At 46.2% G+C, this 27,666-nt stretch overlaps 1 protein-coding gene across 2 annotated transcripts in view; it reads left to right on the top strand.

The window, feature by feature from the left end:
• UBA6 (ubiquitin like modifier activating enzyme 6) overlaps positions 1 to 27,666 on the top strand; it is a 1,607,755-nt gene that overhangs the window by 282,684 nt on the left and 1,297,405 nt on the right. For both annotated transcript variants that reach the window (XM_069630498.1, XM_069630497.1), the window contains exon 8: positions 20,407 to 20,529. In XM_069630498.1, the coding sequence (XP_069486599.1) occupies positions 20,407 to 20,529 (123 nt within the window). The remainder of the gene's footprint in view (positions 1 to 20,406; positions 20,530 to 27,666) is intronic.

The following is a 27,666-nucleotide window of genomic DNA, read 5'->3' as shown; positions in this document are numbered from 1 at the left end:
GCCTCCAGGCGGCCACACGGGTCTCCCTTCGCCTCCAAGATCGCCGGACGCGAAAACTTGCTAACGCGGCCACGGATCTCCACTGCTCTTTCACCCGAATATGCCTTATGTTTCTTGCCCTCGGATGCTAGCTTCTGGTCAAGTCTGGGACGAATCTGAGAGGATTTATAGCAAACAATGATTGTGTCCGAGCAGGAGCTCTCACAATAGGCGGCCATACTTGATGTGCGCAACAGCGCCCCTCCCCACTCTCATTTCTATGTAGAGCCCTTTCTGATCAATGGGAATAGGTATTGGTTCCAGAGTCTGCTTCGGGCTGTCCTAGCGGAACAATACATCATCAGATGTGAAGTCGGTAAAATAGCAGTGTGTAGCATTATCAAAAACATTCCCACTACTCGCATTCTGTTGCTGACCGCCTTGACTATTTGCATTTGCCTCTTGCGGTTGAATCTGCTGATTCTGCGCAAATTGGTTCCTACCAGGACCCGTTATACCAGACCGACCCCTCGATCTTCTTCCTATCGTAACATTAATTCTCTGTTGGAGAGACATTGTGCTCTCCAATGACTCTCCTGTCTACAATACGCACATTGATTCATGTGTACAGGACCCATTTATGCGCCCATTTCCGGTATGAACTGACCCCTTGGTTGCATGTTCCCACCTCTCGCTATTTGTTGCAAAAGGACTCTAGTCTTTAAATCACCATTTTTCTTTGCAACCTTTTCTATTTTTTTCTTTTCAATAAAACCAAACAAAATAACACACATTACAACTGTTTAGGACGTACATAATCAGCATCAAACCATCACATTATACAGTATAATTCTCCGTCCTCCCCCCTCCCACCCCACAAACTAGAGCCGGCTCACTCATATCATCTATGGGAGCATGATCAGGTATCGCAGTGCTTGTGCACTCATCAGAGTCCTCTGATTCGCTATTGTCTTGGTGAGGGTTTGCCATAGAGGTCACCAATTGCCGCCAGGCCAAAAGGGCCCTACTTCCTCCTCTCCCCCCTTAGTAACCGCTTCAAACCAAACTACGGATTCCGCCTCCGCCCATCTGAGGAGGTCCATCCACCATAGCTGAACCTTGGGTCTGTGGGCTGCCTTCCAACCTATTGCGATCCTGCACTTGGCCAGGATGTAGGCTAAATCCTTCATTTTGCTTATGTGCTTTAAATCCCATGGCCTGGGAAAAATCCCGAGCATGCATGGCCAAGCTGATCCCACGTCCAGCTCCAATCCCCCACCAGCCAATTTAGTTTTAATCTCGTCCCAAAATCTGTGCACCTCCGGGCAAGTCCAGAACATGTGTAGCAGCCCCGCTTCCACCTCCCCACACCTGGGACATTTCTGCGCAGCCGAGCCTCCAAACCTTGCAATTTTCCCGGGAGTCAAATAAGCCCTGTGAGTGACCTACAATTGGAGTTGTTGGAGTCTCGCATTCCGGGATACCTTTGTATGTTACCTTTGGGCTCTCTCCCATTGCCCATCTGTCATGGGTCCTCCTACTTCCTCCTCCCAGTCCTGCCTCAATTGAAGCAGCTCCTTCCCTACCTTTGCTCTTAGAAGCTCGTATATTCTAGATATCTCGTGCCCGCCCTCCGAAACATCATACATCATTTCCAGGGAGGCATCGGGGTCATCCGCTAGCACTGTCTCCGGCCATCTCTCCCTTACCCGTTTCATGAGCCTAGCGTAGGTTATATACTGGCCTCTATGCACCCCTGTCTCTTCTTGCAACCTCTGAAATTCCAATGCCTCCCCTTCCTGCCATATGTCCCCAAGGGTGGCCAGGCCCACCGGTTCCCAATATCTACGGACCGCTTCGAACAGTTGTGAGTCGTTCCCGCATAGTGCCACTAGCGGGGACTGCTGAGAGAACGGCTCTGTCACCCATCATTCTCCACATTCTGCGCCAAACCTCCCAGCCCAGCCTCAACAGCCGCCCTCTTCCCACCAGTTTGTTCTTTTGTAACCACACCACTTCATTCAAAAAGTATGGGGCCGAGTCTTCCCACAGAAGCCTGGCTTCCGCCGAGTCTTCAGTCGACAGCCACCTGGCCAATACAGCAGCTGCCCCGCCAGATAATAAAGCTCAAAATTTGGCAGGCCTATGCCCCCCCCCATGTCACATGGGTTCTGGAGTTTCCACAGGGCCACTCTGTTCCTGGAGTTACCCCATATGAAGCCCATGCACACGCTATGAAGTCTCACAAATAGGCTGCTGGGAATCAAAAACAGGACATTCACAAAGAAGTGCAGGAGTTTTGGCAGGACCACCATCTTAAGCAAGGCCGCTCTCCCCATCATGGTCAGGGGCAATCTGGACCAAAATACCATGCTGTTCTTGACCCCCTCTATTGCTTTCTCTGTATTATGTTGGTGCTCCGCCTCGGTCCTGTGGTAAATATTTACTCCCAAATACCTAAATGTCTCAGTCTGCCATGGTATCGGCAGGCTAGGCAGCTTCTGTAACGGGACATTCTTGTATCTACCCAAGGGGAACAGACTAGACTTCCTAGGGTTCACCGATATGCCCGAGAGGATGGCATATCGGTCCATCACCTCTAGCACATACTGCAAGTTCTCCTCCGGATAGCGCAGATGAAGGAGCATGTCATCTGCGTACAGCGATACCAGGTGTCTACAACTTACTGTACTAATCCCCACCTCCCCGTATTGTTGCCTCAGACATATTGCCAGCGGCTCTAATGCCAGAATGTATAGCATGGGCGACCAGGGGCATCCCTGTCTGGTCCCCCTGCTGAGTTGCCAAGTGTCTGAGATTATGGATCCTGTTTTAACTCTCGCCACCGGGGTGCTGTATAACAACTGAACCCACCTGATATACCCAGGTCCCATTCCGTATCCCCTCAGGGCTGCTTTCAACCACGGCCATCGCACCGAGTCAAAGGCTTTGACCGCGTCTAGCAACACGATGGCCAGCTCACCCGTATCTTCCTCAGTGTGGTCAATGATGTGGTGTAGCCGCCTATGGTTATCTGTGATGTTCCTGCGCGGGACATATCCCGTCTGGTCTGGGTGTATCAGCTTACCGATCACCCTCTTCAGCCTATTGGCCAGCACTGCCGTAAGTATTTTGCTGTCCTGATTCAGCATGGACAAGGGTCTGTAAGACCCACACTCCGCGGCCGGCTTGCCTGGTTTTAGAAGTGGGATGATCATCACCTCGCGAAGGGACAATGGCAGTTCCCCCTGCTCATAGGCTTCGTTGAACATAGCAAGCAGTGGCTGAAGCAGCTCCTGTTTGTATGTCTTGTAAAACTCGCTAGGCAACCCGTCCGTCCCGGGTGCCTTACACGTGGGCAAATGTTGGATCGCCACCTCCAGCTCTTCCGAGGTGATAGGGGCGTCAAATTCCACGTGTTCTAGGTCGTCCAGGGTGGGCAGCTCTTTGTCCTCTAACGTGTCCAGTATGTCTTGGCTCCTATCCTCCCCTGCGTCCTCATATAAGTGTCTGTAAAACTTTAACTCCTCGTTCACATCCTCCTGGGTATTACATATGCGACCTTCCTCATCCCTTATCTCACTGATCACTGTGCGGGGGGTCTCACTCTTATACAGCCAGGCCAGCAATCTGCCCGGTTTATCGCCCCCTGCGTGTAACCTCGCCGTGTATTTCTTGTAATTTAGTCTACATAGCCTATCCCAGAGTCCACTGCAGGTTAAATGTAGGTCTTTTATCTTATCGCTATTCTTCTGGGCGGTATCCTCATGTCGCGTGAGGCCCTCCAGCTCCCGTTCCGTTTCCTGAAGTTCCCTTTCAATGCCCCCCTGGAGCCCTTTAGATTTCGAAATGGCTACTCCACGCACCACCACCTTGAACGCCTCCCATACTGTTCCAACCGAGCGTACACAGCCCATGTTTATATCAAAATATTCCTCGATGGCCTCCCTCAAATCCTCCCGGAACCCCTCATCTTGTAATGCCTCAGTCCTAAGTCTCCATGTCGGGATCCGCGCTCTCGGGGGTTGGTGTCGCCACTCTACCGCCAACGGCGAGTGGTCAGTTGGTACCCGGGCCTTGTATTCCGCTCCCACCATTTCTCCCGCTATCTCAGCCGCTACGAACACATAATCTAGCTTCGTTTGCAGGTCATGTGGTGCTGCATAGTGTAACGCTCACCTGATTCCCACGGAGGCGCGGGTCTTGGCAGGAAGCTGTCTGTGACTCGAAAAGTGATGTGCAGGACTCGATTGGCTTCTGGGGTCGAACCTCTTCGCACTGTGTGTCGGACTCGAAGAGTGAGGTTTCTGCAGGTGAAAGAATATGGGGGTTAATGGTCTGGGTAGTTGAATGTCCCTCTCTCCCTCTCTCTTCCCAGCTTTTTGTAGAGCCCCCAGGTCAACGTGCTCACCTTATATAGGTGAATGCTGGGTTCTCCATCTGCGTCTGGTGCAGGGTGCCGTTGCCAGTTCCTTCACTGGTGAAACATAGGCCTCTTGAATTCAGAGGATGGTCACCGTCGTTGTCTGCACGAGCGGTGAGTTTCTGGACACCTTTTGTCTTTATAGTCTTTAAATGCGTGGCACGTTTATATGCAGACTCTAAATAATGCTTTTCCCTTAAGTATTGCAGGGCTCTTGAGATGGAAGATGAAGTAAAGCGCCTGGAAGTTTGTAAGTATGGCAAGCGCTCTAATTGTCTCTTTCCTTGCAGCTTAGTTCGTGTTAAAGAGACGCCAGAGTATTTGCAGGCGTTTTATTGCGACGAGCGGGATGGACGTAAGTAAATACCTGCTTAATGTCTTTTCTTTTGCCTTTCAGATGTTGGTTTGCAGCGCCGAAGTCCGCGGAATGCCAGTAAGTTGTTAACGATGCTTTGTCTTTACAGGTGGCGATGCAGAACGAAGAAATCCGGAATCCACAGCGTGCCGGTAAGTATGGCAATACTTTTGCCTTTGCAGGTGGAGATGCGGCGTGACGAAGCGGCCGCAGCCGATGGATCAGGTGAGTAAGTGCTGCGTGTAAAGTTCGCCTCCTGTTGTTTCTGTTCTTTGCAGGTGCTGATGATGTCTGGATACTGAAATGCTAAGTAGGATTCTTGCAGGTCCAGGATCAGAAGAAGAAAAGCCGGAGCAGACTCGGTGACCGTTCTGCTGCAGATGCAGAATAACGCGAAGCACGCTTCATCTATCGGGTGTGGTTTAAATAGCCTTGGGGTGATGAGGCGTCTTCTTCCACGGCCCCGCCTAGGTAAGAAAAGAGTTCCAGTTTCCAGAAGAGTTCCAGTGCTGTATCCAGGGAGTGGAGCTGCCCCACCCAGGTAAGAAATTAGTCCCTGTTCTTAGATAGCTTCTAAGTGACTGGTAAGTAAGCAGCATGGTCTGCTGCAGGTAAGTCCACCCAAGCATCCTTACACCTATTATGAGCCCGGCGCTTCCAGTGCCGGGACCAATGGTTTTGATGAGCCTGGTGCCACCGGCGCCAGGACAAGGTCCAAAAGGTCCCAGTGGGGACCAGCTGGTGCTTAGGATTAGGGTTAGGGGCCTGCTTCCAAGGACGTTGGCCTGGTCCTGGCTCCTTGGAAGCAGTGATCATGACAATAGTGCGAGTATTGCCTATCCATTGGATGCAACCTTCTCCACACGTCTTCTAGGCCTAGATCTTTTAACAATGTCCCCAGTGCTTTGGCCGCTGGCGCCGGCTTCCCCGCTTTATCAACTGACCTATCCATTATGGGATTCAGGGTGCAATTAAAGTCCCCTCCCCACACCACCGCACCCCCAACCATGGGGCTAATTTTGCTGTAAAGGGATCTAACATAAGCCGCTGTATCATGGTTGGGGGCGTACAGATTTATGATATGCACTTCCCTGTTCTCCAGGAGTCCTGTCACCGCCACCATTCTGCCCTCTGGGTCTACCATTGAGCTAAGCACCTGGAGCGGCACGTGCGGTGCCACCCAAGTGATAACCCCTCTAGCGTATGCAGAATACGTAGCCCCCACAACATGTCCCCTCCATTTTCGCCTGACAACCTCCAACTTCTCCCTTGTGAGATGAGTCTCCTGCAGCAGGGCCACATCAATGTGCATCCTTTTTAGATACACCATCACTTTGTTACGTTTCAGATAGCTATTAAGGCCCCGTACATTCCAGGTCACAATTCTGAGGTTACCTGATGCCATCTACTCAGTTTGTTCCCAACCCACCTCTCCCTTCAATGCATCCCTTGATGGTTTGTTTTCCGGCTCTCCCCCTTGCCCCCCTCAAGTTTCCCTCCTCCCTGTTCCCCAACTCCCATCCACTGCACACAACCCAGCCCCTCCCCCCACCCTGCCCTAACCCAACAAATGCCCAGCTCCGTCCCTGGATTTCAGGCCCACCCGCGTCTGGTCCTGTCCCGTCGCCGAGGACTAGGACCCTGCGGGGCGTCACCGATCTAACAGTGACCTAACTAAGTATATTACTATTTGGTACAAGGGATGCCTCCCAGGAGCTCCCAGTCTATTTTAGGATTGGTGCGTCCAGCGGGTCCAGCCAGTTGATACTACAACACACTTCCCACAAGCTTAATACAACTTTATAATCAAGTCCCAATGTCTTGGCCATGTCACCCCAGGTGCCACAGCCGTCCGCTACTTATCTCCTGCAGCTCCCATCTGGACATCCGGTTCTTGAGGTCGGCCCTGCATGTCCAGCCAGTCCATTGCCTCGGTCGGCGTCTCGAAAAAAAGGGATCTGTTCTTATAAAACACTTACAACTTGGCTGGGTACAGCAACATGTAACGATGGCCTGCGTCCTTCAGCCTCCTTTTCACCGATCCGAAGTTCATCCTACTATGCTGTACAACCAGCATATAGTCCGGGTAGGCTGTGATTTTTGTGGAACCCTTTTCAATCGTTCCTCACCTCCGGAAAAATTCGAGGATCTTCTCCGATCTTGATAGTTCAGAATCTTTGCGATCAGCGGCCGCGGGGGGGGTCTCCAGGGGGCGGTCTCCTTGTCAAGGCCCTGTGCGCCCTTTCAACCGCGAACCCCTGGGTCAGCACCCCGCCTGTTATCTCCTGTAAAAGCATGGATTCCACATATTCTGTGGGGTTTGACCCTTCCATACCTTCCGGCAGGCCCACTATACGGATGTTATTGCGTCTGGCACGCCCTTCTGCTTGCTCAGCTCTGTCCTCCAGATTGCCCATCCGTTGCACGAGGGCATGGAGCTCCTTTCCATGTGCGGTGCACGCCTCCGTGTTCGGGGCCATCGCCTTCTCCAAGGCCTCAGTGCGCTCCGCAATCGTTCGCACGTCCTGTCTCAGCAGGTTCACCTCCTCCTGGACCGCTCCGATCTTGAGGTCCCGGCCCTCCTGCAGCTCTTTCATTGCCTGGCCCAACTTAGTCTCCCAGGCCACCTTTAAGTCTGCGATCGCTGCCAGCACCTCCTGGATCGTGCCCGGTCTATCCGCCACTGCCGTGGGGGTCTCCTTGCTCTTGCCTCCCTCCGCTTCTGGGGGCGACCTGACGTAGGTCTCCATCGTGGACTGTCGGATCCTGGGTCTAACCACTTTAGAGGACATCCTGCTATGTTAGCTGGGCGAGGGCCTGCCGTGCCTCCCTCCGCACAAAGGTCCGCGTGGTCACAGACCACTCTCAGCAGGCCAAGCATGTACTTGTATGTACTTGTCTCTTCTCTCGCGCCCAAAGTGGGCGGTCTCCTCCCATGTGCTCGTACCCTCTTGGTGTCGTGGCTCGGTCTCTGTCGTGTTCCTTCTGTGGCCAGTGCTCGAGTGCGCTCACCTATTCGCCGCACTCACTTTGTTCCCCCTCTTCCGCGATCACAAGGCCATCCGGCCCACAATGCCCAGGCCCAGAGGGGCCGCTCTAAGTGCAGGGGATCAGCAATTGTCTCGCATCGGCCTCAACCACTGGCCTGCGCCGATGTTTTGTCTGACTCTATGGGATTTCTCCCATCTTCCCGTGTATACAGAGTTGATCTGCTGCGCTGTGGAAAACTGCAGCCACCACCGCCCGCTTGTTCGCGTCGGCCCCAGGATCCGCGGCCACCTAATTGGTGCGCTGCCACAATGAATCCTCCTGGGTTCCGCCGGCGTTCGATCCGATCACGCCGCGGGCCCAGCGTCGTTTACCAATGTGCTCGATGAGTCTCGGCAATGTACAGTCCGTAGGTTGTACCACCTCCGGGTACATGTGCCCACAGATGTGCGCCGCCTCAGTGAAGCAACAGCGCATTCCGGTCAAGTGCCGCGGTCTGCTTCTAATCGCTGGTCTTGGAGTTCGATGCAGGGGCTTTACAGGACCTACATCTCGTGACCCCTGTTGTCCTCTTTGTCTCTGCCGCCATTTTGTTCCACTCGCCGATCCGGGGCCCGCGGCCCGCAGATGAGTATAACTCAGTGTCCTCACCCTCCACTCGCATCAAAGTTTCAGCAAGTGTAGCCATCATCTTCACACGCATGGGCATTATTTTTCAGTGCCGGCCGGTTCCCGTGCACGCACTTCTCCTCCAGGATCATTGTAGGATCAGCGGAGCTCCACGAGAGCACGTCCCTTTACATGGCCGTCCAAGCCACGCCCCCCCTTTGCAACCTTATCCTTCTTAATGTTCACCCTGTTTTCATAATAATGGGCCATATGTAGGACTTCAGATTGCGATTTTGCTTGCCATGCATTCTCAGATGTCATAATCTGTGTCTGAATGCCAGGCAACAATCCTCGTTCACATAACAAGGATTTCAAAAGCCGTAGAAACTAAATTTGAAAAGTTATGAATTGCTAATCAAATGGTATCCAACAGGATATCCTGATTATTCTAACTTAGAACAACCCAAGGTAACCATGAGAAGCAAAGAGCAATATCATTTTACACAAAGAAAAACATATTTTATTTCTGACTTATTTATTTCACAAAAAGTGGGTGTGTTTAACAAGTACATAAAATTCATTCCTTTAAACAAAGACATACAATTATAATTTAAACAAAATCTAAGTACATTTTATAGAGGTCCGCCAGTTGATTTAGGCAAGATATAAATACATTTGTACGCAATATGAAAGCATTTATACAGGTCTGCCAACGTAAACTTCTCACATGGTATATGAAGAGAAAAGAAAGGGTCTCAAAGAGAATAAATCTGTAAGCAATTGGGAACAAAATGACTTCCAACAGACAATGAGACCGTTAAAACGTTTCGGCGGGCCACCTGTGAGGCCACTGATGTCGGAAAACCGCCTTTCTCGGGGCAAAATGAGTAGTAAAATTCCCTGCGGGGAAGCAGACAAAACACTCCATCACATAACGAAATATGTAGTTTGTGCAGAGAATCAGCTGTATTTCAACAAAAACATACTATCACTTGCTGTATACTTCTCAAACGGAAATCCTAGGCTGACAAGTTTTTATTAAAAAAACATTATTTCTTTAAGGCAAAGCAGTAATTTAAGTAAAGACTACTAATTTAAACTACCTAGAAGGAGAACCTTACCCTAAATGAATGAGGGGGAATACTTCAAAGGCAGGAGGTCAGGACGTCAAGGCAACAATCCTCATACAGATTTGTCAACAAACAATCTCTTTCCCGGTTCCATACTCAAACCTTGACCACTAAAATCAGATAACTCGTTCAAACCTATTAAAATATTCAAAACAAAGAAGACTGGGAGTGACAGTTATGGGGTGCGCTTAATTTCTCCAAATATGGGTAGATCAATGCAGCAACCACTGCATGGGAGGATCCCCCGGGTTCCTCCAACAGTTAATAGCATGAATTGGAGTTTGTGCAGTTCTGGTGCGCAGAGGACTCAATCAAATAGTCAGATCCTCAATAGTAAAAATGAGAGCTCAAATGTCCTTGAATAAGCAAGAAGTCCAATGATGTGGAAAGTGATTTATTGCGATCACAGGCTGCCTCAGGGACAGTGCTTCTTGGGATTTAACCCTTATACATCTGATCCAGGTATTATTACCATATATACAAGAGTTCGAACCGGCTTTAACAATTATTGTGCTGCTTCTGCATTTGAGTGTTCAGCGCACACCTTGTCCATCTCACTTGGACTCTTCTAAATTCGGTTCAAATTGTGACTCAATTGTCACCCATCAACTTCTAATAGGGATACAACCCTTTACTCCTTGTGCCTTGAGGACAACCTCATGTGTCAAAACACGTGTCGGCTGTGACCGCAATAAATCACTTTCCACATCATTGGACTTCCTGCTTATTCAAGGAAATTTGAGCTCTCATTTTTACTATTGAGAATTTGACCATTTGATTATTGAGCCCTGTGTGCACCATAACTGCACAAACTCCACTTCATGCTATTGAAATATTCAGTCGCACCCTCTGTCTTCCCTTGCATGCATGCTGTCAGTTTGTCCCATTTAATCCTTTTCTCTGGTACCAAGGTCACTATGTGATTTTGTAACATAAATATAACCTAAGGTGGTTTCTCGCCTACTTTTCTAGACCGATCAGCTTGTGTTGAGGCATCCCATGTATCCCCCATTGCCGCTTGATCATCCACAGTCCTAATCTGCTTCCATAAATCTGCTGGTAGGATCACAGGAAACAATAGGTCAATGTCACTTAAGGTGAAAACCGACGAGTTCAAAACATTTGATTTCCTTATAGAAACCTGTAGGATTCTTCCTAATGTCGGGAATCGACTGCTTAATAGTATTCACTTCCTCCCTTGAAAACGGAGTTAACTGTGAAATGTAGTGTGCTGGGATAGTGGAGGCAGGTATCACTCCTGCAGCGGGAATCTCTACCTTCGGAACAAGGGTTGGAGGTTCCTCTCGCATTGGCAACTGTACAGTGGGAAGTTCTGAACGTTTACTAAGTAGCAAAGCCAAATCGAGTGACCGAGAAGTTAGCGCAGTGTTGGGTGAAAATGCCCTCTTATAAATTACCATCATCTCTGCAGGACAACACAAATTTCTCTTCAAACATTCATCTTACAAATACTCAACCATAACCTGTAATAGCTTTTGCTGCATAGCCAGTGCATACCGACTAAAAGTACCATGTACTTCAATTGGTGAAATCGAAATGTCTGAAATCCATCTAAGGGCGTCTCTTTTACATATGTGCTTCTCTTCACTAATGGGTTTTAACAGAGGCAAAAATCTTTTCTGTACATGTTGCTCATCCCCTTCCAACTTCTGCCGATGCAAACGTTCAAGCTCTCTTTTATATATAAACAATTTTGCAACATGCTCATGCACTTTTGTCGGGGTGTCTCTCGAACGAGACAAGAAATTGAGATCCTGAAAATCCTGCAGAACTGCTGACGCGCTTAAATCGCTCCATATTTCAGCAAGATACGTTGCCATTTGTTCTTTCAATATCTTTTGTTCAGGAACACCCCCATGCTCTGGCATCGCACTCATAGCAGCCGCTTCGTCACCCCTTCAATATATGTCTCGGCCCATTCACTCTTTCTCTCGACTGATATCGTGCTATGTGTTACTATTCGCAGATCAGTATCCACGGAACTAGTTGGTAACGGAAGCAAAAGCAACTCATGCGCACTAGGTGGTGGAGGAAAAGCCAGCATTGGTGCGGTTGGTATGGCAGCCGCTAATGTCGGCATGTTTTCAGGTGGAGGTATGGGAGGAGGTACATATGGAGGTGGTGCAGTTGTAGTAGTTCCTGAATCAGACCTTCTTTCATTTAGTAATTTGTTTATCAATTCGTCTGATGCATGCAAATCTTGTGACGGGTAAATCTTCTGCACATCTAATTGGAAAGCCCTATCCATGCTTGTAATAGCTTCTACCTGTTTCTGCTGATCATGTACTAAGGCTTTCTCAGCTTCTCTCAAATTCTTGCGGGCGTGCTTCTCTCTACTTCTAAGCCGTTGAATGGATTTCTTTCTCCAATCTCTGACAACGTCCAATGCAGCTGGTCTCGCTTTCTTACGTAATAATACAGTTTCCAAATGTTCTATTCTAGCCACCTCGAAAATTCCTACCTCTGGCCACTGAAGGTCTGGAGTATGTCTGGTTTGTCGATGGCAAATACTGTTGAACACAATAGCGCCTAAACCATACTTGATGTACATATCGTATGCCGGCGACACCTCAGATGGCGCCGGTTGACTATGTCCCAAGTTACTAGATTGTCTTCCTCAGCAACAAAACATTGCTAAACAGGATGACAATTTACCAGACATACTCAAAAATCACACTTACCTGGCCAAAATATTCACGTGTAAATACTATTCCAAAATAAATATGAGGAGAATGCCGGTCTGAATATGCCAAATACATGAGGAAACGTGTTCTGCAGTGCAATTATCTAGAAATATTCCCCTGCAGTATTTTCCGGACTTATTATATGCGATTTAAATTAAATCAATATCATAGTAGGGAAAGAGTTTCTCACTGGCACCGCTCCAACAAATCCGGAGATGAATTAAGATGTCGATTTCTCCCATGCAGTGGCAAGTTTGAAGCCTTAAAACATCTCGTATTAGAATGTTCTCACTTTAAAATGATACGTACAAACTTACTTCTAAAATGTGTTAACATCAGTTTTGAGGAATGTACTACGATACTCTGGGACAGGATGATGCTGGGCAACCATCGCCCGTTAATATTTGCATTGGTGCGATTACTGAAACACATTGAAAAGGAGCTTTTAATACACGCTCTGTAATGTTTCTGCATGTGTATGACATAGATCCTCTATTATCTTCAACTTAGATGTTATTATTTGTATTTTAATTTTGTCATCAAAGAAAGTTTATTTTACGTGTGTTTATAAAATAGTTTTTATTTTTTTCAATGTTAGTTTTGCGAAGGTATGCACATCTCTTGACATTAGCTTTTTAGAGTTTCCATAATTTTTAAATTTTAACATATAGGGATTTTATATTGCAGTGTAAATCAATTTTGTTTGCATACAATCGTAAAGATCTGCAAAACATGTAGATTGTAAATTACTAATGAACTTGTTTTATTTTCTACTGTAATCTCAATGGAATTTACTTGTTTTTGTAAAGGTTTTGATGAACCATAAATAAATAAATGCTGGTCCGAAACACACTCACCTGATTCCAATCAAGTCCAAAGGACAATCGTTGTGGCTGGCGATTTCCTCCATAAAATAAGCCTAGATTCCAGAACCCTCACCGTGACGACCTCTAGGCGAAGCGTGTCGAGTAGAGACCAGAAGCAGCAGACTGCAAGGAAACACGTCTCATGTGCAGGGGCCCCCTGTACTCGCTGATCTCGATCCGATGGCCTCGTCCTCGCCAAACAACGATGGATCATGATCGGGAGGGTCCCTGTTCGGGCGCCAATTTGATAGTCCAAAAAGAGGCTACTGCAAAGAAACAGAAATAAAGCAGTCACGAGGTCAAAGAACAACTTTTATTACATCTGTACAAATGGGTCTTAGCACCCCGCAATGCATATTCTCAGACATCGGAGAGGGAGAGAGAGAGATTCAGAGGAGAGGAGCACATATATAATATTCGGAATTACATACAGCAGGCTTGTACAGCCCCTTCATGTGGTAGGGTTCATGACCTGACCACGTAGGTGATATTACCATAATAACGTATTTGCACATTCCCTGTCGTCTCGCAGACTATTTACTGTCTGGGAACAGGGCAAAGCTGAGTTTGGGAGAATATCATGTTCTCTAGTATAAGGTAACATTCCTCGGGTTACTTATCTATATTGCTCCTAGAACCTAAGGTCAGTCTGCTCTACAGCTTAGCAATACAGGATTGTCCGGAGGAGCACGTTCAGATGCACATTATTATAATTAAGTCAAGAGACAAAACATAGCCAAGACAGGAAGGCACCTAACCCACAGATTAGCTACGTTTCTGCAAGAACTTCAAGGTTCTATAGTGTAAGACAAACACGCTCAGCAGATTGTGCATTCCTGTGCGTAAGTGTCAGAAAGTTCATGCAGCGTTCTCCTACCGCGTTCAGAGCGAAATGCGAAATGAGCAAGGGACTGAGAAATGCAGTCAAGATGGTGGAAAGCAAAATGGCTGTCTATTCAGTATTACATTGTGCGGATGTACTTCTGCCAATCATACATTTCTAAGGCACCAAACTAAATGTATTTCCACAGGGTCAGCAAATCAAACCACCTCTGCCGTTCTAAACAAAAAAGACAAGTTGCTTTAAGCATTTGGCAGAAAGGTGCATGCAAACCCTTCCTTGCACCTTTAGCAGGCCAGCGCAGATGCTTTATTGGCTGCAGCAAATCGGAAGCTGTGGAGGGAGATTGCCGAGTTTGCTCAGGATCTCCCCTTGTACAGGCAAGCTGCCTTTAAATCAGGGTTAATAGAGGGCAAATTCGTCACTCAGTACCTTTTTAGAATCTCCATTGGCTCACATAGATGCAGCCAGTAGAGGGATGTGTATTGAGGTGGATCTGTAGAGGTCGGCTTGGATGCGTGCTAGTAGATTACCAACTAAGTACCAGAAAGAATTCTGGGCCTCCCTTTCCAGGGAAATTAGCTTTTTCACGCATCAACAGATGAAGAGCTGACCAAGAGAAAGACTAGTACCCAGATGGCAAGTCTTTGGTCATCCTTCGTAAACCAGCAGCCAAAGGGTTCTCTCTTGCTCAGCCATGGTCAGAGAGCAGGCCTAGGTCGTTTTGGAGGATTCAGAGGGTTCCAGGATAGAAGAACGAGACAGCCTGAGAAGTCACCTAGTACACACTGGCGTAAACAGCAGAGAGGCACTCCTAAGGGGTTTTATTCACCCCCTCCACCCACCTCCTCTTTAGCTGCTTCAGAACCTAAAAAAGCATGAGATCACATTCCAGGTCCACGAGTCTCCCATAGGTGGCAGAGTCTCGCTGCACAAGAACCACTGGTGTCACCATTTTATAAACTGCTGGCTTATTTCTGTGGTTTGAGGGGAGTTTCGGCTCCCTGTTTCTCAAACTTACCCTTCCTCCCCTCACCTAATTCAATTCTGCAGCACTCCTCAAAGAAGTGGAGTTCTTGATTGGGTCCCACAGTGGAAAGATTCCCTGTGGAGGACAATGCCAAGAGATTCTACTCCAAGATCTTCGCAGTAATCAAGAAGAACCTGGTGGGCCTGTGGGTTGTGCTAGACTTATCGTACCTCAAATCTTTATTTACCCTTAGAAATTCAAGATGATGACTCAAGAACAGATTGCAGAGACTCTTTGCCAGGGAGACTGGCTTTTGCCCTAGTCCTGAAGGTCACTTATCTGCATATACCGATTTGGCATCCCCATTGCCAGTACCTCCAGGTTTTGCATCATGCCGAAGACATTTCCAGTACAAAGTTCTACTATTTGGGCTCAGTGCTGCTCCAAAGTTATTTTCAAAGATCATGAACTCCATAGCCATCCTGTTCAGGCTCAGGGGCCAGCATGTCTACCCCTATCTGAACGACTGGCTTATCAGCACGCACTTGCCCCAGGAAGCGACCAGCACCTTGTGTGCACTAATCGGCCTCTGGCGAGGCTCTAGATGAGAATACAGCTCCATCTGGCAGCCTCCTGGGACCAAGAAACTGGGTTTCAATCAGACAGAATTTCAGTCCCGGCAGCCCTGAGGGAGGATTTAGTATGGTGGAGGGAAGAATAGTCTCTCAGCTTTGGAACCCCATTTCACCCCCCTGCTCCCCATTGTAACAACGGATTCAACCTTAAAGGGCTGCAGTGCTACGCTGGGGGCTCACTCCACACAGAGTGTGGATCAGTGGGGACTTGAACAGGCATATCAACTTTTTCCTAGCCCCAAAGGCATTTGCTCCTCTAGTACAGACAAAGGTGGAGCTGATTCCCGCAGACAGCACAACTTCTATGTTCTACGTGAACAAGCAGTCAGGGACCAGGTCCCCTCTTCTGTGCAGGCTGGCCCTTCAGTTGTGGGAATGGGCCACTGCACAAGGGATGTGGATGCAGGCAGCTCACGTCCTGGCACAGGACAATATGGAAGCGGACAGGCTCAGCACCAGTTCCTACAAATGGGAGAGGATTCCATCATTCAAGAGATGTTTCTATGATGGGGTCAACTGGAGATAGACCTGTTCGCCACAAGCAGTAATGCCAAGTGCACCAGATTTGCCTCTGTAGATGGCCAGGGCATGGCGTTCGAGGGAGATGCGTTTCAAATAGACTGGTCTGGTTGAACTGTTATGGATTTCTGCCAGCCCCCCTCTTACAGAGAGAGAGCAACACATTCAGAACGTCCAGGAGGTGCACAATGATACTGGTGGCCCTCCAGGGCATGGTACTCTAACTACAAACAGTTGTCGGTTCGCTTAACCAGTCTGCCTGTTGGTGTCGGAATCCTGCCTTTGGAGTTCAAGAAGCAGTCCACCAAAGATTTGGGAGTATTCAATCTTCGGAAGGTGATGCACTGCACAATGGCCACAGATCCCAGGGTATTGGTGGTTTGCAGCCGGTGAAGGTCACAGCTCGTCATGGGATGGCTCGAAATGCAGGTCGTCTAGCGACAGATTGGACCCGCCAGTTTAAGGGGGATAGTCCTTTTCGGGGCTCTCCTGATGATTGGAAGAAGGGGGGGTCAGATAGCAGTGGTTGCTGAGAAGGCATCTTAGGATTCTGGAAGTGGCTGCAGGCGTATTTCCTCTTCCTTCTCGTCGATTCTTCAGTTCCAGTGGTCGGCTTCCCTTTAGCCTCAGGATCCATGCCATCTATGCACCATTCAAACTGTGGGTGGGTGGTGGATGTTCTTTCAGGACAGCCAGCTCCTCAGTTGGAACTGGTTCCAGGCAGGCACCGCAAAAGACCCAGAACAGCAAAGTTTTGAGTCCTTCCCCGTTTCCTTTGCTCGCAGACACACTGATCCCTTAGAAGACTTCACAAAGGGATCCTGCCAAAGACGAAAGTCAAACCAGGACCTACCCCACCTTGCACGGCAGAAGGACCAAGAAAGGACAAACCATCTTGAATTGATGAAAAAAGAACCCTGTCACCATTTTGGGTCAATGGTGACCCTTCTGTGCACTACCGTGGCTGCGAGTACAACCTGGGAGTAAAAATTGCACAAAAGTATGCTGGATAAAACCACTACCATCAGCCATACAGATTAGCTTGTCACTGTAACCAAAAGGTTACACGAGCAGTTTGAAAGGTGATAGTGTAACCCCTCGGCACTCCAGATCAGATGGGGTGTGATGATCTCAAAATAGAAAAGATAGGAAGGCTAATAAATATCCCTCTGCCCTTGGGAACATGTGTTCACACAAGGAAAATAGCAGAAACAAAAGGGAAGCCCAATGGGCTCTCAGCAACACTGCAGAGTGCTTTGTGCTGCAAAGGTCAATGACCGATGCCACAAAACCTGGCGGAAGAAAAGGGCATAACAATAAATAAATAAAAGGATCCCAAAGGTAGGGTAAAAGAATGAGTGAGTGCTGAAAAGGTTCCCACTCACTCAGCACAACTGGCAAAAAATCCAGTAGTCCAGAAGAAAGTGCTGGGGAGACTTGCATGTGAAGGGGGATTTCACATAAAAATGAAAATATAACAGTATACAGACAATATTATGTTAGTGGGATTCATGGTGTTATGTTTGCATTTGAAATTTCATTAAGTCTGACATTTTAAACAGGTTTTAATTAAATTCTATTTATGGGGACAGTACAGTTTTTATGAATCAAACTCGTTAAGTAAGATAGATGGTGCATGGGTTTTCATTATTGGTTGAGTTAATGCAGTTGAAAGTTTTGTTAGTTTGTTCTAATTTTCCTTTTTGAGTGAATGTTTTAACTGTCATTAATATTGAAGTAAAGCCCATGCTATAAAAGCCGTTACTCATTAGGGTTGTGTTAATTTACAACAAGCTGTTAAGGGAGTTTTCCTAAAGTCTTCCTGTTTTAAGACTTTATAAAACTGTCCCTCGGTCCACAGACCCCAACTTCTAGTATAAGCCTGTCCTACTCAAGATTTTGGTAGTATGGCAGAGCAGCCAGTCTTGTCTTGGGACGGAGATGTGAGTTAGAGGAAAGTACAATTAACTCAGTAAATACATAGACACAAAGTAACTCTTACACACTTCTAGTTCTAGTAAAATAGTTATTTATTTTTTATACACAAGGTAATGTTATATTCAGGCGGGTACTATTTCACACTAATAAGCACCTGCAATACTTCAGGTGAGTGAGCTATACGCTTAAAATTATGCAGTTAATTCAACTCAGTTTGAAGGAAAATAAAATCACTTGTTATAGCAACTCAGAAAATGTTGGAATTTTAAAAAAAGGTAAAGCAACACCAGCAATAACAGGTCAATACTTAATTTTCAGAGGCCTTCAGACTTTAGCATTCCATCCCTATCTAGGTATGAGTTTTTCAAAGTCAGATCGGAAGTAAAGCAGATGAGGCGCGGATGCAGAAAAGACAAAGTTCCAGAGGCTTCTTCAATTGTAAGTTAAGGTCTTTTGTTTGTCAAAGGGTTCAGGGACCTTTGAAAAGGCTCCATATGGGCGCACAAGCAGTAGGACTAGACGAAAGTTATGGGCGTACAGAATGACTCGTACTACCATGAGTCCCACAGAACCTGTGGAGTTATGAAGAAGATGCAGCTGATTTCTTGCATGGTGCAACAGCGGTGGATCCGGTCTCCTGTTCCTTGGTTGTGGTGACAAAAGGAGAGTCACTCTGGAAGGGATGTTGCAGCAACAGTCGAGAGAAAGACCTCTCGGCAAAGGACTGTTTGTGCACCAATGTCTGTCTGCCGTTTTTGCACCTTTTCACAGACTCCAATGGAGAACGGTTCTCGTCCGAACGATTTACTCTGCTTGCCTTGTGCTGCACTCTGGTGAAGGGACTTGGAGGGGAATCTTGCCTCTGGAGGGCCGAAAAGAGTCCACCAGGTTTCGGGAGAGTTTGTTCACAGGGAGACTTTGCATTGCAGGATGGTTGCAGGTCCCAGGGTATTGGCGGTTTGCAGCCCAGGAAGGTTGCAGCACATCGTGGGATGGCTCAAGTTGCAGGTCGTCTTAGGATTGATTATGCCCACCAGTCCAAGGGAGCAAGTTGTCCTCTTCGGAGCTTCCCAGGACAGAAGCGTTAACTTCAACAGGTTTCACTGTTTGCTGGAAGGTGCTGCAGGCGTCTCGGGTCATCTTGTTCGATTCTTTGATTCTTCTGTTCTTCTGTTCCAGTGGTTGACTTGTCTTTTGCATCAGTATCCTCACCTTTTATCTAGGAACCCAGACCATCAGCAGTCATGCGTCATTCAAACTTTGGGCGCTGGCTGTCGTTTTAGGACAGCCAGCCTCCCAGTTGGAACTGGATCCAGGCAGGCAGGTCAAAAGACAAAGGGCTGCAGCGTTTCGGGCTCCTCCCTCGTTTCCTGTCTTTACATACACTTTTGAGCCTAGGCGGGCTTATCGAAGGATTCCTGTTGAAGACAAACGTCCCCCCCACCCAGGTTGGCAGAAGAACCAAGAAAGGACAAGCACACAAATGGCGGAAAAAGAAAGGAACCAACATTGTGAGCCAATGGTGACACTTCTGTGCATAGCCGCAAGTGAAGACAGCGTGCAAGTAAAACTTACACAAAGGTTGGTAGAACACGTCCACTGCCACCAGCCATTCAGGTATTCTTGTCACTGTAACAGAAATGTTACAGGAGCAGTGAGAAAGGGAATACAAGGTACCCTCCAGCACTCCACATAGGGTGGTTTGTGCTGATCTCACAAAAGGAAAAGTTAAGAAGGATAAAAAGTATCTCTCTAACCTTGTGAACAGTAGTTCTTAAGGAAAATAAAAGAATATGAAAAGGTGAGCCAAAAGGGCTCCCAGCAACACTGCACAAAAAGTGTGGTGTGCTGCAAAGTGAAACACAGATGCCTTAAAAAAATCTGGAGGAAAGCAACACTCTATAAAACAAAGTAAAAACATAATGAACAGGATTCCAATGGCCAGAGCCAAAAGAATGAGAATGAATGAGGGGGAAAACGACTCCCCTCATTTAGGAGAACAGGAAAAGGGCCCAGACGTCCACCAAAAAAGTGATGGGGCTTTCACAGGTAGATGGGATTTGGCATAAATATGAAAAATCTCCCTAACACAAGCAAAGAATTTTTTTTATAGTACTCTTCATTTCAAATGTTAATTCGGTATCCACTATTTTTCTCTCTGCCTATTGATTTTTGCCAAACTGCGAACTGCACTCCTGCTTAAGTTTACTGTATGTCAAAAAATACATTGATTTAAATGTATTTTGACCACAGAATCATCCTATATGTATGTATTTATTTATTGACCCGATGCATCAAATATAAAGGGCAAAATAGAAGTGATGTATGCTGGGATCAGTGGCCTCCTGGTTAGTTATTGTGCACAACTACTGTATTTTTCTTTTCTGTCTAAAACAAATGCAGTTACTCTTTTAGAGTTGTAAATAGTCAAGTAATTTATCTTTACAGTTCATCAGTTCAGATGTGCATGGCATATGGTCACGCCTGTTTTGCGATTTTGGTAATGATTTTGAAGTTCTGGATACCACAGGAGAGGAGCCAAAAGAAATGTTCATTTCAAACATAACACAGGTAAGGACAAGATGTATCCCCTTCTTTTTTTTTTTTTGCTTGGCTGAATTCCCAAAAATGTTTGTACTCCGCTCAAATCTAGATCCAAGTAAAAGGATTAGCTTGCATCTCGAACAAACGCTGCATATTTCCTTTGTTTGACATTAATTAAAACTCTTGCACTGGATTCTCTTATCAGCTGGTCTCTACAGTAAAGCCATGCTTGGTGACTATTAAATGGCAGTTTAACAGTATATGAAATTATGCTGTCAGATTTAATATTTAGCAAACCTTTCCTCCCTGGTAAAGAGAATACAAGGGTGGGGTCTTCCTTTTTGGTATAGGTTTGCCAAGTAAAACCTTAGTAACCCTCTAACAGGATGGTTGTTGACACCTCTACCATCCCCCACACCAATGAATTGTAATGTATCACAAGGACACTTTATGCATAGCTCAGCGGGTTAAACACTTGCTGCCCAACCTGTGTGTGGGTGATGTGCAGATATGAATCCTGGCAAGGTCAACTCAGCCTTTCATCCTTCCGAGATTGATAAATGACTGCTAACTTTGGTTGGATGTAAAAATGTCCTATGTACAGCACTTGGGCGAATGCGCAAGATAAATAACACATTATTCTGCCTAAAAATGTTTGACTTCATAAAGAGATAGTTTTTAAACCCGCAGGTAAGGGTAGTCCACTCGTTATTGTGAACAGACAGGGCTATCAAAGAAAAGTTGAAAAACAACTGTACATTTTGAATTCGAATTTATTAATGTGCACACAACAAACTGAATCGAATCCTGGCGCAGGTGGAACAAGAGACTAGTTGGAAATGTAGTCATGTAAACATCTGTATCTTCCTCAATATCTACTGTGGAGAATCCTGCGGATCCCCCACTAAAACCCTGCCAAAAGTCTCGGAGGGAAGACGCTTCCTTATCCCAATCCTGGGGGTGGTGTACTGCGGGAAGATCACCTGGTGGGAGACAGCGCCCAGGGAGTTGATAAGATTTTGCAGGATGGGACAGTACTTTTCATGGGGGGAAGAATCTGTTTACCCCAAACTTGGGGGAGGAATTGGCTTATTGCCATTTTGATAGATCCCAGCCTCCTACCAAGGGTAAAAACTGAACATCTAGAGAAGTGCTTCATTCTAGTGTTGAACCTATCTTTTATACCCCTAAAAATCCATATCCTCCACAATGCCAAAGGTATGCCAACAGGAGTGGCAAACCTATGACTTTTAAAGATGTAGAGAAATTGAAACATTCTTCAATGGACTGCGTGTCCCAGAATCCCTCTGGTACGGTGAAGAAGAGAAGAGCTAAAGAGACATGCAAGAGCTCAGGTCAGGCAGGCAATCCTAATAGCTTTTGGCAGGGTCAGGCAATTAGTGTTAAGGGCCTGTACCTGAGACCAATTAACCCACCTGAGGGGCATACAAGTTGGGGGGTGTGGAGAGGAATGGGGGGTTGGGTTGTCACAATTGTTGGGGGTGCGGGGGGGGTTGGGAGGTGCATGGGGGACACTTTAAAGATACTGCCGAGTTTTCAACCCACCAGGATATCCCAAGTATGCACACCGCACAACTAACCTACAACTTGGAGGAGCTCCAAAGAAGCTGGAGCAGAATCTGGAAGGTCGGTACTAGCAGAAGAAGTAAAGCACGAGGCTGGCAGTTCATAAGGAAGTGCGACCACAGAAGGGACGCCGGAGCAAAGGAAGGGCAGATTTCACCTGCAAGCTCTGAGTTGGTCCTGTGCTCACAAACCCTGTTTCGCTGTGGCAGCATTGGAAGAGATTGGAAGAAACGGGCAGTCTTTCCAGGTGCGCCTAATTGTCGTGAATGCAGAGCCGAAGTCATGCATCCACCCAAGGCCTGTGTGTAGAAGTAAGCGGAGGGAAACTGGAGATTGGAAGTCTCTCCTTTGATGAGGCCAGATCGGAGACAACCATGCAACAAAGGGGTGTGGGTCCTAAGAGTGCCTGCAGCAGTTGTAGTTAAAGAAACCAAACCGGGGAGCAGAAGCAGCCCGCAGTTGCAGTGATTGTGGAGCCAGAAAAGAGAAGCTCCATACTCAATCAACCTAAATACCTTACCAGTAACAGTAGACCGCTTCGTACCTCGCATGCATATTCAAGCGAGCTAAAGTTGTTCATAGAAGTGGGAAGTCATATTAACAAGGGAAATGTAACATGCCTGAAATTAACAAAGCTGAAACACCTGCGTGTTGTGAAAGCCTTACTTTTCCCCCATGGTTAAGTATAATTCAATGCCGAGCAGTTGCGTGGTTCTTGTTAACACAGAGAACGCTGCCGGTAGGCCTGCTGAATCTTAATTGACTCCCCCGAAACATTACAAGCACAGTTATAACATCTGAAGAAGTCGTGCATGAGACATTGTTTTCCGAGTACCTTGGAGGTTAGAAGCTGACCGAAAGGAGGGAATGTGCAGCTTTTGAAGTGGTAGGTTAAAGGTAAAACGAAATTGCATTGTGCTTAATTTCGTTTTTATTCGAAAATTAACTGCTTCAAACATCCTGAACAATGAAGCGGAAGTTATAAAAGCGATGGAAGCTGAGCAGAGAACAAGTATTGCCCAAGCCAATAGACCAAACTCTATTACAGTATATCCAGCTCATCTATGAACTGAACACTGGTCTTTAAGAGTTGTTGAAGTTATAACTTCGGAGACCTTTAACAAAGTGGTGACAAAGGATATCCAAGACTGGAAAGAGTGGGGCTACAACTTTGGGATAACCACTGAAGAAACAGTGTCATTGATGCTGGGTAAGGGACCTGGATACTTGTTAAAAATAACAGTAGTTGTCGCTGCAAGGCGGAAGGAAAGTTAAAAGAGGCTGCCCTTTCTTGTGACACGAGGGAAGTGTGCCTTGCAAACCTGTAGAGGTTGAAGAAGTCCTGTGGAAGTTGCGTAACTCTAGAAATTGCTGTAGAAGCAGCAGCAGGACTGTGGTCACCATTACAATTGTCAGAACTGTAGTAGTTGTATGTAGCAGAAGTCAACTGTGGGACAAGGGAGCATGTTCGCACAGTTTCATTAATGGAGGGGAGTTGCTGGAGAAAGAGCAAACCCTAAACAGAAGCATCCTGACACCTGTATATATCAGACACTGCAGAAATTGCTAGTAGAAGAGTTGTTCAGCAGAAATGGTACATTTTTTGTTTTTTTTGTTTTTGGTTTTACAGAAAAAACCTTTACAAACAGAATCATTATCTAAAATTATCAAAAGAAACGAAAAAATTAAGTACAACCAGAATAAAACACGAATAAGCTTAAAAAGAAAAATGATCCAGAACGCCAGGGGTGAAAAGGGAAGACAGGTCAAACTCGTCTATTAAGCTCGCTAGAAATCCTACGGATTAATAGTTCACAAGTATAGAAAATGTTTCTAAAACTTGTACTATTGCAGCAGTGAGCATTATTTCTTGACCAGTTATCAGTCTTTCCCAAAAAGAATCCTGTGCTAAACTCTCCTCTCTAGTTAAAAATCTCCCCAGCAACAACAGTCTTGTGTCCCAGGTGCCTTCGCACTCCAATAACAGATGTTTGAGTGATTGTAGAATCAGAGAGTCACAGTTCGTACATAGTTTTTTTGCTTTGTCACCCTGGTTTCTTCAGGCCAAAATTCCCCCATATAAGCTATAGTCAGTCTGAGTCCAAGAAAGTTATTTCTTATACTTTGTTCAGGGAATTTTTGGAGATAGCGTGGGAGAGTGCCAAGCTTTCTATCTACCTTCAAAAAGAGATTTGGTGGATTAAGATTCCTTACTCCATCGATTGTTTGGATCCAATCGCTCATTTCAAGTTGTTTTTTGACTGTCATAGGATTTTGAATGAGCGTTTCTATTGTTAAATCCAACCTGAGCAAGATGCCTCCCACTTTTTCCTCCAAACCAAGGAGTTGTTTCGACTTTGCTTTTTTAAGATGTTTGTTTGCGTCGAAATAAAGGGTGGTCACACTTGCTGTTATTATATTGCGGTAGAGAGACAGGAGTTTCCAATCCGCTCGACAGCCCAGGGAAATCAAACACAATTCAAATATCAAATTGACGAGTGGGGTACACATTGGAAGATGTAAAGCTGTTTTCCACAGGAGGCCCACGATTTTATTCCAATCATAGTTCCAAAGCAGAGGCTTCGCTTCAAGTCCATAGTGGAGAACCGGGACTGCTTTACCTACATAGAATTTGATAAGAGGGAGTATTGGGAATTTGCAAAATTTTCCATTCAGATTCTTCATCTGTGCAATAAATTTGGAGGTCGTTTCAAAGATGACCGGTATCACCTTGTGTCGGGCTGGAGAAGCTAAAATTTCTTATCCCAAATAGGAAAGCTCATCAACACGAGGAATTAACTTGCCATCCAAGATCCAATTCCTGTAGGACAGATTTTTTTTAGGATGTTTGAATATGAGGATCTTGGACTTCAGTGGATTGATTATGAGACCATTTAGTTTGGCATATTCACTTAATTTGGACAAGAGCTGCTGCAGACCAATCGCTGAGCCATCCAACAGGACAAGATCGCCCGCATTGGCCAACCAGTGTAGTAGTCTACAGTTTATCCTAGGACAGGCCATCGATGCCGAGGCGAGGAAATCTCCGAGATCTGACAGAAATAACTTGAAGAATAAAGGTGCACCCAAACACCCTTGCCGTACTCCCTTGAGAACCTGTATTACCTCCGATAGATTGCCGAGCTCATCCAACCTCACCCTAAGGATAGTGTTCTTATGTAACTCTATGAGCATAGCAAAAAGGGGAGCTGGAATCCCCCAGCTATAGAGCTTCTGCCAAAGGAGGGATCTGTCCACTAGATCAAATGCTTTGGACAGATCAACCCAGGCCCCATATAACGGAGTACCCTCTTTCTCATTAGTTCTTTCGCTAAGTAAGTTCAAGAAGAGTCCGTTTAGGCTGGTAGAGAGTCCTTTCCTGAAGCCTGTTTGATGCTGGGAGAGGATCTGCTTGGAGTCCACCCACGACGTGAGTTCTTTCAACAATAATCGCATAAAGAGTTTGCTATCTATGTCCAGGAGGGCAATAGGTTGATAGCTTGCTGGGCTTAACCTATCGCCCCCTTGAAGAATGGGATGACTAGTGCACTCTTCCACGATGGAGGGAAGAACCTGTTCGTAAGGATTGCCTGAAAAAGATGAAATAGCAGCTTTGCCCATAATTTTGGCTGATTTTTTTAACACCCGATAGGTGAGTCCATTAGGGCCAGCCGCCTTCGACATGGAGGAAGATACTATAAGATCCTCGATGTCTTGTTCATTGAATGTTAGGGACCAGCTAGATGAAATGGCATGATCAGTTCTCTGGATCCCGATAGTTAAGTTTTTGGACCGATAGTCTACCCATTTATGCTCTGCGACCAGGTTGCAAAGGGAACTGTTATGGCCAGTCTCAAGTTGCTTTAACGCCGCCCAGAAATTTCTACAGTTGTTAGCATTGAGGTGGTAGAGCATTCTCTCCCCATCTTCTTGCAATTGTTGATGTTTATGGTTCTTTGTCCAATTTCTGTAGGTTTGTTTATCCTTCTTAAGTTTTTGCATGCAAACAAAGGGGTCCTCAGCTCCATTTTTTCTTATATAGCGGAGTGTTTGTGGCACGGTTCTCTTCTTATTGTGTGTTTCTTCATCAAAGTGGTGGAGATGTATTTGTTTACCTGCAGCCTTTACCTCGCTTGGAAGACAGATGTACCACACAAAGGTCCCAAATTTCTCCGGGTGGAATTCCTCTGACCACGTTGAAGATGGAACCGCTTCAAGAAGTTCATTCAGCTTTTTTCCTCCGTGTTTATATTTGACAGCTCTCAGTTTACCCTTTAAGCCTTCAAGTTCCTGGGAGCTATACTGATTACAAGGTTTCTGTATTTCCGAGAACAAGAGTTCCAAACTTGCGTGGTCACTGCCCCCTTCCCAGTTTAGAGTGAGGCTTGGGCAATGAACTGTGAGGCCCGAGGAAACAGATATTAGGGTGGATTGAGAAGACCCTTGACACCAAGTTGGACCTACTATTTCCACACTCCTATTTTTCTCATATATCATTTCAAAATCCCAAAATGAAAGAAAATCCCACCAGTATTTACCCTTCTGCAGTGTACTCGGCTTGGATTGGCCATTCCTCACACTCCCTGGGTTGATTTGATCTGTATTGAAATCCCCTGCCAGGATAATGTGGACTCCCTCATAGTCTATCTTCACCGCCGGGAGTGTAGAGTGTAGAATGTAGAATTTCTATGAACTCTTGAAGGTTCGTGCTGGCTGGGTTCCAGTAAATATTAATAAGCACCAAAGTGGCACGAGGAACATCCAGTTCGATCTCTACTTTACCGGCTTGTATGCCCGCTGCATTATTGCACAGGGGTACAATTTCTTTAATACTGGAGTTTTTGAGTACTATTGGTAGTCCTCCTGCCGGTCTCCCTTTCAGCTTTTGCGAAGCCCCAAGATTTAAGACTGTGAAACCCTCTTTCTCAATAGGGTGAAGGAGCCAGGTCTCCTAGAGTAGCAGAATGTCATTCTGTTCCAGCAGATCCTTTTTTAGTTTCTTTTTTTTCAAGAAGCTAGGACCTCTCGTGTTCCAGGAGACTAGTCTTAGACCCTTTTGTCTAAAGACTATTTTGCTCCTCGCCGAGTTTGAGAAAGATTTGTGAGATTATCTCGGGGAGTTTTGTTATGAGATTCTCATTTAGCTTAAACCCAGATGCCATACTCCTTGATAGCTCTTTTGATGTTCCGGCCGCTCCTACGAAGTTAAGTGCATTCTCCGACCCCATTAGTTTTGTATTAGGGTAGTTTCTGAGCCTGCCTTCCTCTTCTGATTCATATACCAGCAGGCCTGCTCTAGCCAACTCATTTTTGTTGTTGAAGAGAGCCTGTTGGGCTCTTCTTGAGTTTAGACCAATCTCCACGTAAAATGTATCAATTGCTGGAAATTTTACGTACTCTGTCTTCTGAGGCAAAGAGAAACAGATTGTGTTTTTTACTTTTGTCTTCAACTTTGATCATCGTTTCCTAGAAGGAGTCTATCTTTCTTTATTTTTTATTGCAAACGTTTAAATGAAACCTTTACAAATCTATATTGAACCGAGAACAAAATCACAATAAAATCACATTAGAATCACA

The sequence above is a fragment of the Ambystoma mexicanum genome, chromosome 6q, assembly GCF_040938575.1.
Source record: "Ambystoma mexicanum isolate Mex_15411 chromosome 6q, UKY_AmexF1_1, whole genome shotgun sequence".
Classification (NCBI taxonomy): domain Eukaryota; kingdom Metazoa; phylum Chordata; class Amphibia; order Caudata; family Ambystomatidae; genus Ambystoma; species Ambystoma mexicanum.
Note: the sequence above shows the minus strand (reverse complement) of the source record. Positions and strands in the feature narration are given on the sequence as shown.